Source organism: Dasypus novemcinctus, chromosome 13 (assembly GCF_030445035.2).
Source record: "Dasypus novemcinctus isolate mDasNov1 chromosome 13, mDasNov1.1.hap2, whole genome shotgun sequence".
Classification (NCBI taxonomy): Eukaryota; Metazoa; Chordata; class Mammalia; order Cingulata; family Dasypodidae; genus Dasypus; species Dasypus novemcinctus.
This window is the reverse complement of record NC_080685.1, coordinates 102,015,793-102,031,148: the sequence shown is the minus strand read 5'-3', so window position 1 is coordinate 102,031,148 and position 15,356 is coordinate 102,015,793. Positions and strand designations below refer to the sequence as shown.

Below are 15,356 nucleotides of genomic sequence, written 5' to 3'. Positions count from 1 at the left end.
AATAGTTTCAACTGAGTTTGTCACTCCTCTTTATAGCTTTTATTTCATATTTCATTCATTTTTCTATCTGGTTTTTCTTTCTTGAAAACTTCCCTCCATATGAATCCAAATGAGCAGTCTGATGTTTTATATTCCTTATCTTTCCAAATTGCAGTTGAAATGGCATAGTCATGTTTTAGCAACTTCTTAATGGAAGTGACTAAAACTATATAAATAAAGCTGCTGAACCCAAATCAAATGGTCCCCCAAGTCAACTTCCCCTTCGATTCCGAAAGTTCCCATGGTCACTCCAACTTCAGGCATTATGAGAGCATGCATGAAAAGTGAGCACATAAAAGGAGGAAGAGACAGTGGTCTATACAAAATGAAGTGAGGGAAACGGACTTTGGCCCAGTGGTTAGGGCGTCCGTCTACCATATGGGAGGTCCGCGGTTCAAACCCCGGGCCTCCTTGACCCGTGTGGAGCTGGCCCATGCGCAGTGCTGATGCACGCAAGGAGTGCCCTGCCACGCAGGGGTGTCCCCGCGCAGGGGAGCCCCACGCGCAAGGAGTGCGCCCGTGAGGAAAGCCGCCCAGCGTGAAAAGAAAGAGCAGCCTGCCCAGGAATGGCGCCACCCACACTTCCCGTGCCGCTGACGACAACAGAAGCGGACAAAGAAACAAGACGCAGCAAATAGACACCAAAAACAGACAACCAGGGGAGGGGGGGAAATTAAATAAATAAATAAATCTTTAAAAAAAAAAAAAAAAAAAAAAAATGAAGTGAACTTTACTTCGGCTAGTTTTATAAAAGCAAACTACCACGTGTGCCTTGGGAGGGGTGCATGCAAGTGAAGGGCCCTGAGGCTCAAGCTTCATTAGTTTCATGGTAAATCCACCCTTGCAGCTTCTCAGTGTTGGAGCTCTAGCCCCTGTTTGAGTATGACTTCTGCATCATAATACCTTGACAGAAAAGAAGTATGGTTCTCTGCTGTCATTCCATAATTTCTTCTCTTTTTAAAAACCATTAGTTACCTATAATACAAGTAATGATTTTTTAAATTGATTATCGTAGGATTATTGATAAGCAACATGTCCTTGTACACTTTGAAACATTCTTCTGTATGCAAAGCTCTGATGAAAACCATTAAGAAGAACACTTCAATTACAAAACCAACCAACAGCAAACCAAAAAATATCAGTCCTCGGTGTGGCTGAATCACAGGCCCTAATCAAAATATTAGAAACTCAGCATCAGGAAAGCCTTTCAATAAGTTTTTAAAATTATTCACAATTAAATTTCAGTCTTCTCAGTATGGTAAAGGCTCTTGTCTTTCTTTGAAGTGAAAAAAAAATACCTATTTCCAGTTTTTTATTTTATCTTTGGACCAACCAACAAATGCTGTTCTAAGAAACTTGCCAATTTGTAAAATTGAATACTCACCCACCCTGAGATCCACAGTGTCCCATCCTGCTTGTCTTTTTAATCCAACCCAGTGGGGCATTTTTGGAGAAAGATTTTTATATGCACACTATTAAACTGGTTGACATTCTCATACCATTTTGTTGATCTCCATCAACTGTGTGGAGAACAGTGATAGGGGAGACGTTTTCTAACATGTAGGTTTCAGTCAGGACATTTTCACTGACCTCAGGAATTTAAGGACATGGCACAGGGCATATGGAGCATTACAATATGGTAACAAAAAAATGTTACCAGGTAAAACAAACAAACCAACAACTCTGAAAATGAACTTACCAGTATCTTCCTTAAAAATGAGAGATGTTTTAAATCACACTGTACACAAGAGTCCAGTATGGACATAACTCCCCCTTGGCATCTTGACTTAAGAGGTTAGGATTCTAAAGATAACTGTAGAGCATTCAAATACTTCTCTTAGACACTGCTTATTGCCTAAAGTATATACCTGAGGACAATGAGAATAACAGTAACAACAACAGCAAACCCTATTTCCATGTTCATTATTTGCTGGCTGAGTTCTACGTGCTTTATATTTATCAACATATTTAATCCTCACCAACACCCCATTGAGGTGTGTGCTATTATTATTTCCATTTACAGATGAGGCAGCGGAAGCACAGGGAAGTTTAAAAAATGTCCCCCAAATCACACTGAGAGTAATTCCTTCGGGGAACACTAACTACTATTGTCAATGAACCTCAAGATTCACAAAGGCTCAAACACAACAGGGGTTTATTTCTTTTTCATAGGATAGCACCAGGGTGGTGAACACATCTGCAGGTCAGTTCTCCTTCCCACAGTCATTCTTGCTATCAGAGGCTCTGCCGTTTTCAGCAAGTAGCTTCTAAGGTCACATGTGAGGTGTGACATTACCTCAGCCAGAAGGGGACAAGAGAACGGATGAACATGCATGGAGTTTTTTATTGGCCAAGTTTGGAAATGGAAAATATTTTTATTAGCATCCCATTGGTTTGAACTCAGCTGTGTGTCCACTTCTAAATATAGAGGAGGCTGGGAGATTTGCTCAGAAGTCTCTGCAACTGTAGTCAAGAAGGGATTTTTAACTTGCTCTGAGAGCCTACAGAATCTACATTCTTAATCTTTGTAGCTTGTTTCTACATGGACAAGTGGTAGGTGCTTTCCAACCCAACACAAATCAATGTTTATCAAGTCTGATAACCAGGCCTAGAACAACCAAGTTGCAAGCATCTTCTAGATAAGCAGAAAGACAGAGAGAGAGAGAGATTATAAACTCTGCCATTGGACTGCTCACTACGTGCATACAAAAGATAGAAGAAAAAGTGCTGTGGATGAGTGTCTGGCTCTGAGGCAATAATTCTCAAATTATGGTCCAGGGCCGATTGGGGGAGTGGTCTGCAAGATCAAAATTATTTCATAATAATAATAAACTATTATATGTCTTTTTCACTCTCATCCTTTCATGAGTGTACCATGAAATTTTCCAGAGGGTACATAATGTGATATTGCAACAATTTGAGTGCAGAAGCAGATGTCAAATTTAGTTGTTTTCTGTTAAATCAGACTTTAAAGAGGCATGCAAAACAATGCCATTCTTCTCACTAATAATTTTTTTTGTTTGGAAGATGTATTTTTCATAAATATGTTATTTATTTAAATATGTTATGATTTATTATTTTTATTTATAAATTAATGGATAAATATATACTTTAAATTTTCCCAGTTTTTAATTGAATGCAGTAAATATCAATAGATAGAAGCCATATACACAAAAGCTCTTTGGGGTTCGCAATAATTTGTAAGACTGTAAAGGAGTCCTGAGACCAAAATGTTTGACACCTGCTACTTTAAGACATAGTAACTAGGTATATTAGAAAATCAAGCATATGGTGATACATGGGGAAAATACAACTAATTTAACTTATAGGCTATAGTTAAGAGTAATATTGTAATGTTTTTGTAGTAAAAGCAAAGAAGGTTCTACATCAATGCTAAGAGTAAGAAAACAGAATATGGAATTTTTTTTTGAGATGTGAATATGATCAAACATTTCTTCTCTTTTTTTTTTCATTAACAAGGAGACCTTGGTCATGTCATTTGACCAATCTGTGCTCATTTGTTTATCTTTCAGAACACTGGAGAAACAGTTGAGCTTGTATTGGGGATGGATAGGATAAATGTGCCTGGCCAGGATTTTTTAAGGTGATGCTTCCATGGTTTGTTGAGTTGCCTTTTGTCTGTTATTTTATTTTTTGGAATTGAAATTGGTTTTTTTTTTTAATCCTGAAAGGTAGTTAACTATTCTGTGTTCTGACTGACCACTTGAGTACCTCCTCTGCTTTTGGTAGAGATGGCTGAAAAGCAGTCTGGTGAAGACAGAACCATGGGCAGGGGGAAAGGACATATGTGTTGTTTTCCTTATACCATAACAGGTCAGAAAGTGTTAAAAGATGGCAGCAAAATGTCTCATTTTAGTGTCCTTGTTCATCTGTAGCTTTTAAAAAAATAATAAACTGCCGTATTCTTTCATTTGACAAATACATGTTTGGTGGTGAAGATAATCAAGATATTCTTCTAGGTGCTTTATGAGTGTGCAGATGGCTAAGATTCCATTTTTACCCCACCAAGGACTTACAAGCAGGTGAAGGAGAAAAGTCCCTATGAGATCACACACAGGCAGCGAGAGGCATGAAGACGTTCAGGGTTCTTGCTTTTGAGAGAGAACTCCAGTCAAGGTAATAAAGGAAGCTGAGAGGGGAATGTACCGTTGGTGTTGAACCTTTTACAATAGGTAGGGTTTTAAGAGGTCAGGATGGAAGGTGGACATTTCAGATAAAGGGAACAGTTTGAGCAGCAGTGTGAAATTAGAAATCTGCAAAGCAGGTCCAAGTAGCAGTGATCAGTTTGATTTATTGGAGGTATACACTACATTTACTGAAATAGAGGGCTATAAGCCTGAGCAGGAAAGAAAGATTTGGACATTATTTAGTATTCAGGGAAGATTCAATATAAGAATCACAATTTAAAGAGATTAACCAGATTCTGGTGGCAGAACGAATGTGAAGGAGAAGGAAAGAGCAGTCAGTGAAAGCAGTTAGAATGCTGTTGCCAGAAAATAACATGCACCTGGTCTAAGAAAGGGAGTAGAATTAAACTGTCCACTAGAATAATGGTTCTTAATCTTCTGGGGTTAAGAATCCCTTTTCACATCCATTGAAAGTTATGAACCCTCCCCTCAAATGGAAGTGCATAGGATGTATACAAAGATTTGCCCGCAATTTCAAACACCGTTGAAGTCCATCCATGCACCCAAGCTTCAGAACCACTTATTTAATTGAATATGATGTTCCACATTCAGTAAACATTTCTTAAGTAACTGACATCCCAGTGAAACACAGTGAGTTCTACAATTCCTTATGACATTCTATAATTACCCCAACTCTGTTAATCACAATGGACTGAAGGATATTTTAAAAAGGAAAGAAAATCTTTTTTATTTCTTAACCTTCCAAGTTTCCCTTGAAAATAGAGTAGACAGATTTCACATCTTTTTCTCCCTCTGCTGCCTCTCCCCCCTGTCTGTCGCCCTAATGACTGTGACCTTCCAGAATATCCGTAAGGCCCTTTCTCTCCCCAATCTAGCAACACCATACCTGCTACACAAGGGTTTGAAGCTCATCACATTGTTCCTACGCCTGGCCTCCTTCACTGCCTGGCATTGTGTGCCTGCCACGAGACCAGGCTGGCTCGTAAAACATCTCTTTATGTACTTTATTACTTAAACTCTTTTATTTGCCTGCAGGAGCCCTTTAACAAAATCACATTGAATTGACTTTCTCACACCAAATCAAATCTCCCTGGTCCCAGTTCAGTTGTCTTTGTCAATATGTATTTTATAAATGGAGTGAATTAACAGATGCTGTTGGAACAGAAGTGCTGGGGTAGCGTTTATGTTTTTAGTGCTCTCTCTGGGCAGATGAGTTGTGTAGGAGTGTTATACAGGTATCTCGGGATGAAAGTCATGCTCATCATTTCAGTGGATATGTATTCTTAACTATTTTCTTTGAATATATTTTAAGCCTCTTTAGTACTCATTTTTTTCTTAGTGTTTCCTTATATTGTCTTTTCATTTGTGCCAGTAGTCTTGGGTTGAACTTGATTATATCCTCTCATATTAAAAGATGAAAATTAAAGCCTTTCCATTATTCAATGAAGGCAGAATTTTCTGATAGCCATGCACAACTGATGGAATACATTGTCTTATTTTTATTTTAAATTTTGCCCATGCAAACTCTGGGTCGAGACTGTTTGGAGTAGAGTACCAAGTTCCATGTCCTGGGCTCTGCCTTCAGTAGAATGAATGACTACCACTGCTTATTAGGAAGAAGGAACTGGGGGATTTTGCAAAGAAAGAAGGATGGCTACACAATCTATCCATGGCGTAAGAGTTGTGTTGGAAGAATATTTCCTGGGAAGATTTCCAATTTACATAACGAAGTTTTGAAAAGTTATAGCTTTGCTCTGCTATAAAATATATTGCAATGATTGAGGGGAAGGGGCATTTCTTCTCTACCCTCTTTTCTGTCTCAGTTTTCTGGTGGTAGCCACAGAGACATCTACTGGTGGAGGCAAGCACGCATATGTTTTATATTATGCTCTCCCACTAATATTATGTTTGTTCTAAGAAGGACTAATCCCAAACCTGTGTATGTGTATATGTGTGTGTTTTGCCATTCTTATAAACTGAAAATAAACTCCCTTGGTTTAAAATTTGGTCCCTATGATCAGTTCTGGATTTTCACAATGATTTGTCATATTAGAGACGCTATTCTTTTTTACTGTACTTTTTTTGTCTTAAAAGCATGATTCCTACTTCTTGGTCTTCTTTTAGAAAAATGCAGTAACTGTCTTTGAAGATTTTAACAATTTAGAAGTTTCATCAGACTGCAGTGTTTATAAAGTCTTTCCTTTTCAGCCCCAGATACAAAGTAAGTACTGGTAATATCTGAAGTAGCTGTAAAATTGTGAGTAAAAAATTATTTCCTTCACTATTTTCTCAGTTGTGTCCAATATAATGGAAGCTACCCAAAGAAAGACAGTATCTTCTGCTTGATCTGAAGACTAAATATCTACTAGTTCAATATGTACTGTACCACTTTAATAACATCTGCACCTTGTTCAACAAGACTTTCCACCTTTGTACAAATTTAATGAAGAGCCTCTGGAAGAATGGATCAATCCATCAATAATACATGACCTATTTTGTTTTTCTTTGGGCATATTTAAAACTGTGCATTGTGTGTGTCAAAGTTCAAAAGTCAAGTGCTACATGTGATAAATTAGGTAGGGGTCAAAAGTTATTGCAATGCCGTTTCAGAAGATTGTCTGTCTCTGAATTTGCAGCTCATTCATGCTGAAGTGATGCACTATGGGAATTACTACCAAACTCTGCACTGCAACATCTGCTCTCCCTAAGTGAGTTAGTGCACGTCAGACATCTTTATGTCAGAATATTGCAGTGATGGATGCAGTCTTCAGAAAATGCTGCATAAAAATCTGGTGTGCCGTTCTGGCCATTAAGTGAAATTACTATTTAAATTAATGGCACTGTCACAGTTTATCTGTGCAAAGAATGAACGCTGATTAGGGTATTAAGTAATTAGCAATTTATCACACTGGAACAAGGTTGATAATAATTAAAGAAGTAATGGTTTACCAAAGAAACTAGAAAGGGAGTCAGTTCTTGTTATGTGAGTGAAATCTTGGCTGAAAATTTTTAATTCAGTTATACAAAGATGAAGCTTCTTGTGAAAGAAAGCATTCTTTTTTTCCTACTGTAAAAACAGTTCATTATCAAAATTTTAGTTGACCTGTCAAAAAATCCCTCAGAGCGATCCGATGACTGATTAGGAGTTTCAATTTAGGTCAATGTCTGCATTTTGATTTTATACTTAAAGCATGTAGAAGCCATAAAGTAATTTGGGAGTGGAAGGGGAGAATGTATTCTTCTCCCTAAAGGACCAGTTTTCAGATTTTGATTGCTCTTTAAAATAGAAACGTGAATTGTTTAAAGAAAGCTGCTAGAGAAAAAAAAATGACAATAACAAAATCCAAGGTTGTATTTAAATATCTGATCAGGAGACAGAAGGGAACTATCCAAACAGAACTTGAAACTGAGGATTTTTAAATATATATATTTATCTATTTTATTGTCTTGTTACCCACCATGATCAAGACCCAGGCTACAATGATAGCCCTGCTGTTTGTATTTATTTGAGAGAACATTCCTAGAAATGTTAAAACAATTAAAATTATTAATAAAACACCAAAGAGAAAACAGTGTACTTTTCTCAATTTTTGAAAATGGTGATCACATTTAGAAAAAAATAATTGTATGTCAAAACTCAATTCTAGTCAGTGTATTTCATTAAAGACAAGTAATTTGTAATATTGGGAGATAATATTTATTAAAGTGGAAAAATCAGTGAGAAGACTCTTGGGGGGTCGTGTGTGGTTAAACATTTTTCTTAAGGCTGGTACCAAACTGGTGCCTACATTCAATGATGAAAAAAAGTGCTTAAAATTTGGTCTGTTATTAGGAATGTCTCACAATGTAGGTGTTTGTACAGGACCAGATTAAACAATTCAGGACCTTGGGGCACTCTGAATTTGAGGTTCTTTATGTTATCAGCTGGGATTAAAAATAAATAAACAAAATTCTAATTAAAATAAATCATTCATCACAGTGTGCTGCTCTAGAAGAGACTATAAATTCTAATAGGGTATTACCCTGACATGAGGTAGAGGCACCTTAATTTCTCACTTCCTATGACTCTAGAGTATTGTTTATTTGTTTGTGCTTTTGTGTCTAAGTTTCTGCTATATCTATTCTGCAGGAATATCTAATGATGTGAACTCGGGCAGTTAAACCACATTGGGTGGGAAAAGAGGCTGTTTGGTATCTGAGGCACAGGTGCCTTTTGATTCATGAGCCTCATCTCCCCCACCCGCTCAGCCTGGGCTAGTGATAGGTCTAGAACCCAGTGAGGCTCAAAAAATCGTGTCTGGTTGATTCATCTGATCCTTGAACATGTTCAGCCAGTTCTGACAACCAAATCTACCTCATGAAGGAAAAGAACGTCTACCATTGCTCCTAGATTTACAGGAAGCAAACATTTGTACCCTAGACAAAGCTTGGCAACGACGAGCAAAGCTTCTCAAGCCTCCAGTTCCAGGATGTGTTGAACTTTCCACTCTGCCTGGCCTCTTATCCCAGAGTGCTTGGCTCACCTTTTTTTCTCTCTACTCTTGTGATTTTCTAGAGCTTTCTCTGAGTCCCTATAGTCTTACAAACCTTCTGCAACAAGATGTTATCACAAAAGGGGCAGGCAGTTTTCATGACAGAAATCAGATCTTTTTTTTTATGGAGCAAGGGAGTGATTTCCGAACCCTTCTTCTTATGTGTTCTTTTCTTAATTAATGTCTAGTGCTCTTGGTAAGAAGGACCCTCACTGCACATTTAAATCACCTTTGTAAGGAAATGCTACCTTAGCTCTTGCACCATTTCAGCAACTGCCCGAGTCTGACACATTTATACTAAACTTTATAGCTGCCTCCATTTTTGTCCCTTTTTTATTTCATATTCATATATAACATTTTATTGTTGCAGGGATGTTCTGTTGTGGGCAGGATTATGTGAATATGTCAGATACCATATGCTGCTCAGCTTCCAGTGGAGAGTCTAAAGCACATGTTAAAAAGAATGACCTGGTGCCAGTAAAATGCTGTGAGACTGAACTTATTCCAAAGAGCCAGAAATGCTGTAATGGAGTTGGATATAATCCTTTGAAATATGTTTGCTCTGACAAGATTTCAGCTGAAATGATGATGAAGGTAATTGATAGAAAACCTCTCAGAGGTGCTGATTTGACAATGGAAAGAGAAATACATTGTTCATAACTATTTTCCTAAAATAGGAATATAAAAACTCCTGTGTGCATTATTCATTTTCACATTACATCCATATTAATACCGAATGAGTTTGTGATGATTGATGTTATTGCAATGAATTCTAAAGGAATTAATAATGATTAGCTGGTCTCAGGATGCCTTACCCTGCACTTCAGATTAGGGCAGGGACTGAAAAGCTGTGTGCCGAAAGAGCCAGCACAAGGAGCCCAGGGCCTCTGTGTGAATGGCATTTCTGCCCATGGGGTGCTGTGGGTGGAAATTGAGGGAAATTCCAACTGCTTCCCTCTACCACCCCAACCGTAATCCACCACTTTCCTTTGATACAGACCTTAGATCCAGCAAAATCCACTAGGTTGTGTTTAAGTCATATTCCTTCCTTGGAAGAGTATAAGATGAGCAAAGCCTCTGCCAACTGTAAAAGTGAATAAGCCTATGAGTGTAATCATTTCTGTTTATATGCTGTGATGCTTCACTTACAGCCATGCCATCTTTGTTAGCATTCAACTTGACCAGGACCCCAGAGACACACCATTTCATGGGAAAGATGATGATGGACCTGAAAAGAAAAGCACGTCCTTGTCATTAGAAGATGGCTAACAATGGGTGTCTTGATCATAGACAGCACTGTGATCTTGTTGAAGGAGGCAATGGCATAATCCCTGTGTGGATGTCATGCACTTTTGGATGTGAACAATTGAAATTTCTAGGGCTCCAGTGAACAGTTTGTAATAATGGATTATTAGAAAATATGCAACGTTTTAAAAAGAACAGACATTCCATGAAGTACACAATCATACGAAATAGCCGCCAAAAATAATGTGTATATTTAAAAAAAAAATTTCTGTCTAGTACACAACTCTAATCAGCCAATTCAATGTTAGTAGGTATTCTCCCAAAGTTATGTTTATTCAAGTTCATTGCTTTTGGAAGTTTGGACTAGGACATTTTTCTTAATAAATTATAATTTTTGGTCTCAGGAAGCTGGTAATGTTGCAAGAACGTGCCTTTTTGATGATTAGTCACAAAACACCTCAGTAGAAAATTCTCAAAGGGGACCCTAATATTTGAAAATCAAGATAAAAAATATGTTAATTTCAGAAATTTCACTGTTACCACTGTTTGTTTTGTTATTGTCCAACTCTGTTCCCCAGAGAATAGGCCAGTTACCTCATTTGGTTCTCAGGAGTGTGTTCAGAATATTGTCCTGACCTTTTGAATTGCACTAACAAAGGACAATTAATAATAAAATGTAAAATTCATATTTCAATTATTATGACTAGAAGAATATTTTCTCATGCCAAATCAAGGAGTATGTTATATGCACAGTTCAATCCATCAGTTCCATTGATATTCTGTTTCCTGAACACCTCTCTTCTGGATACTTCCATGTTCTGCTCCACACTGGCCTGGATCATTGAAGGATTTTTGCACAGCTGAACCACCCCATTGGGTCTTTCCTAAACTGCCAACTTGGGAGTTCCTCTCAACCCTCTCCTATGTTGGTGCCCCTTTATTCTGGACCCATTTCCCTCTTTCTTGGTTTACTTCCTCTTTTGGGGGGATTATCTTCCTGGGTAAAGGTGCATGGGAAGTAAATTCTTTGAAAGCTTATATGTCTGAAATTATCATTAGTCTACCTTCCCAATAGATTTTGACAACTTGGCTGGTATATTAATACATTTCACGATTGAAAATCATTTCCACTCAAAACTTTGAGACATTACTCCATTTTGATTTTTTAGCTTCCTTGATTTTCTGATTCCTCTTTCTATGTAGGTAAAACCACGTTTTGTTTTCTTTTTTTCCTGTGAAAACTTTTTAAGATGTCTGTTTTATCCTGCTCATCTGAAATTCCATAGTAATGTAACTCTTCATATATATTATTATTAATAATAGTAATAATAATGCTGTGCTTTTTGTGAACTTTTTCAGTATGGAGACTCATTACCTTCAGTTCTGGAGAATTTTATTTTATTATTTATTTGATAATTTGCTTCCTCTTTTATTTCAGTTTTCATCTATTGACTTGGCTTTGGAACTTCTACATTGACCTTTTAATTTTCTTGTTGTTTTTGTGTTGTTTCTTGTCATTGATTAACTTCTTCCTTTTTCAAATTATTGAGATATTGTCTTTGCTTTATTTTCCAACCTTTCTATTGATTTGTTTTTTATCTCAACTGTCCTATATGTAGATTTTTTTATTTTTGAGGGCTCTGTATTGTTTGCTGATTGTTATTTATTCATGGCATCCTCTTTGTATTTTGTGCATGTAATAACTATTTTTTACCATTCTGGAAATATTAATTATATATGGTTTTTTAAATTAGCTGTTTGTTTTATACTTTGAATTGTCTTATTTGTTGTTTATTTGGTTCTAGTTTAGTTTTCTCTTTCTCCTTGTATTTTTTCTGCTTCCTCTGAGTTCCTTCTTCTCTGTTTTAAATCTTTCTTTCCATTTAGCTGTGATTGAAAGCTCTCTGTGGCTAAGTGAGCCTGTCCATCAAGAAAGCATGGTAGGGTAATCCTGCAACAGGGTGGCTTTTTGTGAAGGAGTCACATTGTCAACATCCTGAAAAACTGTCCTTAATTACATATCTTAATATCTTGTCAGCATACAAGAATCTCTTAGGAAAAGAGGCTGGAATTCTCAATGTGCAATATGTAGACTTTGACTTAATTTTCCCATATTTACTCTCTGTCACCTTCTTATACTTTCCAGTGGACTTTATTTTTCATTTCACCAATTCTTTGAGCTTATCTCATTTTGTCAAATGTAGCTACTAGCAAAACATATAACTAATGTTCTATTCCCCTAGAGCTATAAGCTCAGTATGCCCTTGGCCTGCCTTCACAGTCAGCCCAGGGCATACAGATACCCACAACTCTCAACTACGGTAACTGTTTTTTTGCTACCTCCTGCCTAACCGCTAAGCCCATGCCACATAATTTAGGATTTTCTTCTTATTGTTAAGGTGGCATCTAACCTCAAAGTACTAACTTATGTTTTAGAAAAGGTACCAGACTATACTGAAGTAACAAATACACCCATGTATGTAATGGCTCAACAGAATGAATATTTTTAAAAATCACATTATAACCCCACGTGAGCCAGGCAGCTGTCCCTCAGGCAATGCCTCAGGAACCCAGGCTCCTTCCATCTTGTACTGCTTCACACACAGTCCCCAGATTACAGTGGAAACGGAGACAGAATGAATGCACATCTACGGGCCATGCCTGGGTGCAGTGTACGCCTTTTCTGCATACTAGACACAGGACTTCTCTTATTGCATGTTGTCTTGAAAATCTCGTGCTCCCAAGGAGAAAAGGAGAAAATGGCCTTTCCTGAGTTCACAGCATTGTCTCTGTCTCATCCATCTACTTTCCAGCTTCCAAAAATGTTTATGTTCTCTTGTGTGTAGTTGTTTCCCTTCCCATTCCCCTTGTCTTTCTATATTTAAAACATCCCTTTCCTATCATTTGGTTGGACTTTAAGAGCATGTGGGGATAAATATGGGTGTTTAATTCACCGTGTTTAAAGGGAAGCCTGACTGTATTTCTCTGAGCCAGCTTTATTTTGACCACTTTTGTGAGAATAATTTAACTTATTTTATGTAAAACAGAGGCTGAGTGTAGATCAATTTTTAATAGCAAAAAGTATTTTAAATGCATTGTGCTGCCGACATAAAGGAAAGGAGAACTCCACCTCTGCTTTGTAAGAACATTACCTTATTTCATCTCCTGTAATTTGGGATGTTTAAGTATTTGATTTCCTCAGGTCACACATTGGTATTTATCAATAATTATAAAAAGAAAAGATATTCATCAGAGAAAAGATAGTATAAATAGTAATAATTATAATGATAGCTCATGCAATATTTAGCTTGGATGCGGAGTATTCCTTATAGGTTTAACTTTCCCAACAACACAGGAAGTGCAGGTTTTCAGATATTACAGTCTTTATTTTCTCTAAAGCTCCATTAGGAATGTGTCAAAGTAACCAAAATATAATATGGTCACTATTCACAATGTATCTACCAAGCTTAAGATACACAGGTGTTATCTCATCTGATTCACACAACAAGCTGTGTGGTCAATTTATTTCCATTTTCCCAATGAAGAAACTGAGGTTTTCACAGAGCATAAGCAACCTGCTCCAGCCGCAGTACTAAGAAACTGCAAAACTGGATTTTGAATACCAATCTGTAGCATTTCAAAGTAGCTGCTCTTTCTAGTAGACAAACTGGAATTTTGAGATATTCACTAAACTAAGTGAATGAAAATTTCATTTGAGAGTTATAAAACCCTACCTCCACGTGTTTTAAAATGAAATATTTAAATCACTTTCTCCCTCTCTCCTCATACCTTAAACTCAGGAAACCAAAGACTGCAGGACTCTCTGCCCGATATCTATGAAAGCCACAGCATATTGTGGCAGGTGTGACTTCAACTTTACCAGCCACATTTGTGCTGTCATAAGATGGCCTCATGATTCCACAGAAAAGTCATCAATTGAGGAAATATGTTCATCTGCTGAAGAAACTGTTCATTCAGGGAGTGAAAACACACACTCCTTCACAGGTAACAGACAGTGAACTGTCTGCCTGAGAGTTAGTAGGGGCAGTGAAAGCAACTGTAAAATGTAAACTTTTTTTCCTCCTGGACATCATTGTTCTCCTGGACCAAATATCAATTTATTTCATTATACTTTAGGTCCAGATAATTGCAAGCTAATTAAAGGCATGATCCGGATTTGTTTAAAGTTAGTAGTTTTAAATATTTTTAAAGTCTTGCTTTAAAAAAAATGCATATTATTTTGAAGTCCATCTGTGAAGAATAAAGAAGAGAGAAATTTTAAAAACTTGTATGCCCTTTTCTGGCATACCCAGTTAACTTACAGTGAACCCAATTTTCTTGCTCAAAAGTTTGAGTACAGGTTTCAGTCAATGCAGTGAAAGGCAAAAAGAAGAATGGAACATGTTTGATTACTAGCAGCACCTAACAGCCTTGTTTCAAGGAGGAGGTGAGCCCAAGGGCAGTGCTTCCCCAGGGTGATCAGTCATCCTGGGAGCAATAACTTTGGCAGTTATTTAAAATGTTAATTTCTGAGCACCATCTTCACCCTAATGAATTAGTCCAAATTAGTGACTCAGTCCTGGCTGAGCTCTGACTGAAAAACACTACTGAGTTTAGAATTATCTATAAAATACAGATCTGCATTTAAAAATATTTATTGTTATAGAGTTCCAAGATGGCAGAGCAGGGAGCAGCAGGCTGCTTTCCTCCTCCAGAACTGCCCGGAAGACAGTCAGGCTTGCTGGGCAAGGGGAAGGCATGGGCTGCAGGGTGACCAGAACCAGCAGCCGGCAAGGAGGGGTCAGCTGGACACTGGTGGAATGAGAGGGGGGCCTGGTTTTTGTTTTTGTGTTTTTTTCTCTCTCATCAGTGCACCTGGGCAGCAGCAGGTCTGTGGGGGTAATAGGTAGGTGTGGGAGGCTGGCCAGGAGGAGCTTAGCTGGGTGCTGGAGGCCTGACAGGGAGGCTTGAGTTTGTTGTTTTTGTTTCTTCTTTCTTTACCTTTCTTTTCTCCTCTCTCTTTTTTCCTCCTTTTCTTCTTTTTTCCTTTTTTCATCTTCCTTTTCCTCTTTATCTCTTTTCTCTTTTCCTTTTTTCCTCTTTTTCTTTTTTCTTTTTCTTTTTTTCCCTTTTTTTTTTTTTCAGTTAAACAGGGCAATTCTAAAGATTTAGAATAAGTGGAACCAAATGTCAAAGAAGAGCCTTAGCACAATTAAAACAAAAATAAAACCCTAGGCAAGAGAGAGAAACTAGCCAACAGAATAAACCCATCAAGATAAACAGATACATAGACAACAGCAAAAAATTACAAGCCATACCAAGAAACAGTAAGATAACACCCAATCAAGGAAACAAACTAAAACGCATGAGA

The 15,356-nt window shown here is 37.4% G+C and overlaps 1 protein-coding gene across 1 annotated transcript in view; it reads left to right on the top strand.

Moving 5' to 3' along the window:
- Window positions 1-15,356, top strand: part of USH2A (usherin) — an 838,570-nt gene that overhangs the window by 668,472 nt on the left and 154,742 nt on the right. Inside the window, exons 50-51 of the mRNA XM_058275221.2 lie at window positions 9,111-9,334; window positions 13,786-13,990. Of these exons, the coding sequence (XP_058131204.1) occupies window positions 9,111-9,334; window positions 13,786-13,990 (429 nt within the window). The remainder of the gene's footprint in view (window positions 1-9,110; window positions 9,335-13,785; window positions 13,991-15,356) is intronic.